At 40.4% G+C, this 4964-nt stretch overlaps 1 protein-coding gene across 1 annotated transcript in view; it reads left to right on the top strand.

The window, feature by feature from the left end:
* Positions 1 to 461: 461 nt before the first annotated feature.
* The window catches only part of LOC103739820 (putative ankyrin repeat domain-containing protein 30B-like), a 22278-nt gene continuing 17775 nt past the window's right edge, over positions 462 to 4964 (top strand). The window contains exons 1-4 of the mRNA XM_029567025.1: positions 462 to 913; positions 1048 to 1231; positions 1675 to 1848; positions 4339 to 4445. Of these exons, the coding sequence (XP_029422885.1) occupies positions 1798 to 1848; positions 4339 to 4445 (158 nt within the window). The 5' untranslated portion in view covers positions 462 to 913; positions 1048 to 1231; positions 1675 to 1797. The remainder of the gene's footprint in view (positions 914 to 1047; positions 1232 to 1674; positions 1849 to 4338; positions 4446 to 4964) is intronic.

Raw genomic sequence — 4964 nt, 5'->3', positions numbered from 1 at the left:
GTCTACATTAAAGCCTTTATGAGAAGCAAAACAAAAACAAAGCTCGCCGGTTTCCAAATCATTTATGTTACCTCTTTTAGAGAGCTTTAATACCCGCATGGCAGCATTTGAAATAAAGAGCGTTAAAGGCAGGCACAGTGGCACGTGCCCGCAGTTTGAGCTATTAGAAAGCTGATTTAGGAGGATTTCAAGATTTAGTCCAGCCTGGGTAATATAGTTGAGCCTTTCTTAGTTCAAGAAATATGAAACTCATTTGAATACAAAAATGTTTCACCTGCAATGTAGGTATGATTCTGTTATTTCACACAATTGAAATACTATGTTTGTTGTCAGTAGGAATAGTGATTCTACCATATTCTGAGCTAACTCTTAGGTGCTAAGTTCAGTTCTGCATACTTTGTTGAGAATCTCATTAAAGCATGAGAGTTGCATTCTGAAAGATTGCTACTATTTTTAACCCCCATTGTCACTGAGCTCCTAGGTGCCTGAAAAGTAGGTAATAGGTAAGAGATTAGAGCAGAATTACAATTTTATTTTCAGTTGTTCCTTTTATTCAGGCGTGCTGGTCTAGCATGGAGGCACCTCACTGGCAGAGCACTTGCCTTGAACGGGGCAGGCCATGCACTGTATCACTACTGCTCTGAATAAATGCAAAAGTGGAGAAGCAAGGAAACTCCAATGGTGTCCCTTTCCTCTGAACTCATTACCTGCTATCTAATAGGTAGAATTGTCTGGATGAAGGTGCTTTGACCCAGTTCTCCAAGTTCCTAAGACCCCCTCTCCTTTCCACAGGATCACGCTGCATTATGCTTGTACCTATGACCATCCAGATGTGGTGTGGCTCCTCATCAAGAAAAATTGCAATTTTCACGTAAATGCCCGTGATGGTGAAAAGAGCACACCCCTAATTAAGGTGGCTATTGGGCCACAGTTTCAGTTGAGATGGATTAGTATTAAAATCTTAGAATATTCTAGCGTGTGCTGCTAGTTAATGCTTTCTAGATATGATGGAGAATTTGCACCAGTGAGATCTCCAATGTATTGCAGTCTAACCAGGTCTGCATGAGGACAAAACCAGTTGACATGCCAAGACGGGGGAAGGTTCACGGAATCCCACCTCTAAATATGAACTGCAGGCAATCAATGGATGCTGAGGGAGGAAGAATCATTTTTTCCAGGGACTAATTCCATGATATGTTATCTGATCGCAAGTGGGCAAGTCTAAACACAGGTACACAAAATCCACCTCCACTACGTAGTTTCGGTATGTGTAAACTCATATCCATATACATTAGCATACGGTGTATATGTAGCAAAGAGGAGGAGAAGAAACTGAGAGGGCTTGGGTTGACACAGGAGGAGTAGGAGGGGGATCGGAGGGGGTTTCAGTAATGCAAATACACTTTTCCTGTAAGAAATTTTCAAAAATGAAATATTTGAGAACACTAAGCAGGTGTGCTGACATACACCTGTAATCCTATCACGGGAGGCAGGAAGATTTTGAATTGAGGCAAGGCTGAGCTTACCTAAGCAGATCCCTGTCTCAAAAGAAGGGGTAAATATACTTAGGATAAAATTTTATTTCACTTAAGGGTAATTATTCAGTGACATATTTGGACATTTAATCTTGGATTCCTTGAATTGCTAGTTTATTTCTGTGTACAATAATCACAGGCTGTACAGCAGGACCATGAAGAATGCGTGTCGATTTTACTTAACCTTGGCGCTGATCCACACGCCATGAATGTGTGTGGAAAAAATGCACTCCACTATGCCGTGCTTGGGGGGAACATCTGAATGGCTGAAAAACTGCTGGCCTGCGGTGCTGATATTGAAGCCAGAACAAAGGTAAAGATGACTTAACGTCATTACCCAGATACTTGTAACAATGGCGCATAGTTCCATTTTCCACATGTAGAAGGTCAAGCTTTCTGTGGTTAAAAATGTTTTGAAATGAGTTAATCACCAAAGGAATAAAATTCTGAGACTTTGTATGTGTTCTATATCTGTGTATACATGATCACATATTTGTGCCTGCATGCGTGCCTGTGTATACACAGACAGTCATAGGGCAGAAGTCAAGATCAGTGTTAGCCGAAACTGTTTTTCACTCTTATCACGTTACATTTCTATTTGTCTATTATTATAGGGTGTGTGTGCATGATGCTTTTGTGGAGGTCAGAAGACGCCTTTGTGGACTTCGCTCTCTCAACTTTACACGAGTTCCAGGGGTGGAACTCAGGTCACCAGGTTTCTGCACCACGGGCCTTTACCTGTTGTGCTATCTTACCAGCTGCCCACCTAAAGTTTCCAGACATTTGTTTGACTTGTGTATTTTGTTGCACATGGAGGTCTGAGGAGAACTTGTGGTGGTTCTTGACCCCCTGAGCCATCTGTCTTGCCCTTCACATTGTTTTTGAGACAGTGTCTATAGTTGAACTTGCAGCTCACCAATTAGGCTAGAGTAGCTGGCCAGGGATCTTCCTAGCTCTGCATCACAGTGCTGGGGTTATAAGCCACCATCCCTGGTTATAACCTGCTTATAATTATTACCCATGGGTTCTGGGTAATAATTCAAGACCCCCTATTTGAAGATAATTAGTGTAAAGTAGTAAAGCAAAACAAAATCTGTCTCAGAATGGGGTTTGATTTTAAATAAAAATTAGAGGATTTGGACCCACACCCCCACATATCATGCACATACACCCATGTACAAACAATAAAAATAAGTTAATTAAAAAATAAAAACTTTGTTAATGAATGGAAATCTTGTTGCTCTTGAGAGTTATATGGAAGTGGGTTATCTCTCGGAGATGTGACTGAAACAGGGAACATGAGAAAGGGATTGTGGTCACAGGTGTGCAAGTAAATTTGCAAACTTGGTTATTGAAAGGCTATGCTAGGAAGACATGGTTTACTTCACTTTTTGCAACTTTTATGTACACACAGAAATGCTGTTTAGTTTGGGAGACAGCAATTCTTCTTAGTTTGGGAAAGAATATTGTTGAGTTGTAAATGTGCCTTGAGGTCATTTTAGGAGGACTCTGAGGCCTCCAGCCTGGCAGTGACTAGGTGGTAATTGTGGGGAAAATGAAAGGGAAAGCCAGTGAATTCACTGCCCTAGTGTCCTCTTCTTGTAGAAAAAGTCTCTCAAATGTCTCAGTTTTCTATTTATTTTTATCAATAGACTGGCATATATTTATTTTTATTGATAGACTGTGTATATTCAGTTCTGGCTTGTAGTTTTCATAGAATGAAAAATAACGTTAGTTACTAAATTGGGACCCGAATGAGAATGAATGTAAAGTAGAAAATTTGCATGCTGTCAATAGATTATCATTGTGAGAATAAAACTTTGTACTGAGTTTTCTAACTGATAGGATGTAAATTTGTATCTTAAAATAATAAGCAATTAGGGTTGGAGAGATGGCTCAGTAGTTAAGAGCACTGACAACTCTTATAGAAGACCCAGATTGGAATCCCAGCACCCACATGGCAGCTAACAACCATCTGTAACTCCAGTTCCAGTGTTCCAAGACCCGCTTCTTCTGTCCTCCATGGGGCATTGCATGACATGCATTCACTTACATAAATGCCAGCATGATACTCAAAACAAAAATAAATAAATAAAATAATAAGCAATTGAGCTTCTTTTGAAGCCTCTCTTTTAATTAGGAGCCCATTTCTTTGGGGGCCCATTTTGGGCAGGCACACCTTACAGTGGGATCCAGATCCTGCCACCATAAATAGAAGAGGATCAGTTGACTTCCATCCCCAACTGGGTGAAGCATTCACATTACTGGAAAACTGTAAATATGTCCCTGAAGCTCTTCTTTAAATGTGAATGTTTTGCATAAGAAACAAGTGTTTTTGAATAAGGATCAAGTGAAAGCGATTTCTTTAATACTGGCCCTATAATTATTGGTTCCGTTATGATCCCTTTCATTTGTGCAGCACTTCTGTAAATAACAGATTGAGAAATTCTGCTCCAGAGATGACCGTTGTAGCTCACTCATTCAACAGAAATATGTAAAACCTTTTCTACTACATTGCACGGTTGGGACAATTGAGGTGAAACTGTATAGAAACAAAGATTCTTGGAAGCTGTGCGTTTAGAGTGAGTTTGAAGAGAGAGAAGGTCAGGGGCAGCGCAAGGCATCGGAAGGGTGTTCCAAAGGAAAGGCATAGCACTTGGGGAAGTGTGGCGGGAAAGGGAAGAGCGGCTACTTCTGATGTGCTCTTCACAGCTTACATGTATGTTCATAGATTCCGTGTTAAGATTTTTAGTTCAGTCGAGAAATACATGATTTTGAAAATATGAAATATTTTTCTTTACAGCATGGATTCACACCATATTTGCTCTGTCTTCTCAAAAAGAAAGAAGAGATGGCAGAATTCTTGAAAGCAAAGGTTGCAGATGTGCATGCTGAGGTTGAATGGAAAAGGTACAGTTTGTCCTTCATAATCTTAGTGCTGTTCTTGAGTGTAACAATCACTTAACTCAGGAATTCTAAACCGATAGGAGAAAGATTCACTTACACTCACAGGAACAGTGAGAAACAGCAACACAAATGAAGGGTCGAGTAGAAAAAGGGCTGTTCAGACTGCAACAGGAACAACAGTCTAAACAGGTTCAGGGTCTCTTTTACCATGTACTGGCTTTGTTATTTTGTGTCTAATTGTTTTTGGTCAAATGGCTTTATAGTAGCTAAGAGAATGTCATATTAGCATTGTTTATATTTAGAATGGGATTAAACTTCTATGCATAGGAGTGTTTTGCCTGCATGGCTTAGGTGCATCCATTTCTTACAATACCAGCGAAAGCCAGAAGAGAGGGTTGGACTCCCTGGAACTGATTTATGGATGGTTGTCAGCCACCATGTGAGTGCTGGGAACCTATCTTGAATCCTCTGCAAGAGAAACTAGTGTTCTCACCTGCTGAACCACCTGTCTCGCCCCAGCAT

The sequence above is a fragment of the Nannospalax galili genome, unplaced genomic scaffold (assembly GCF_000622305.1).
Source record: "Nannospalax galili isolate Female #2095 unplaced genomic scaffold, S.galili_v1.0 scaffold299, whole genome shotgun sequence".
NCBI lineage: Eukaryota > Metazoa > Chordata > Mammalia > Rodentia > Spalacidae > Nannospalax > Nannospalax galili.
The sequence above is the reverse complement of the archived record's forward strand: the minus strand, read 5'-3'. Positions and strand labels throughout refer to the sequence as shown.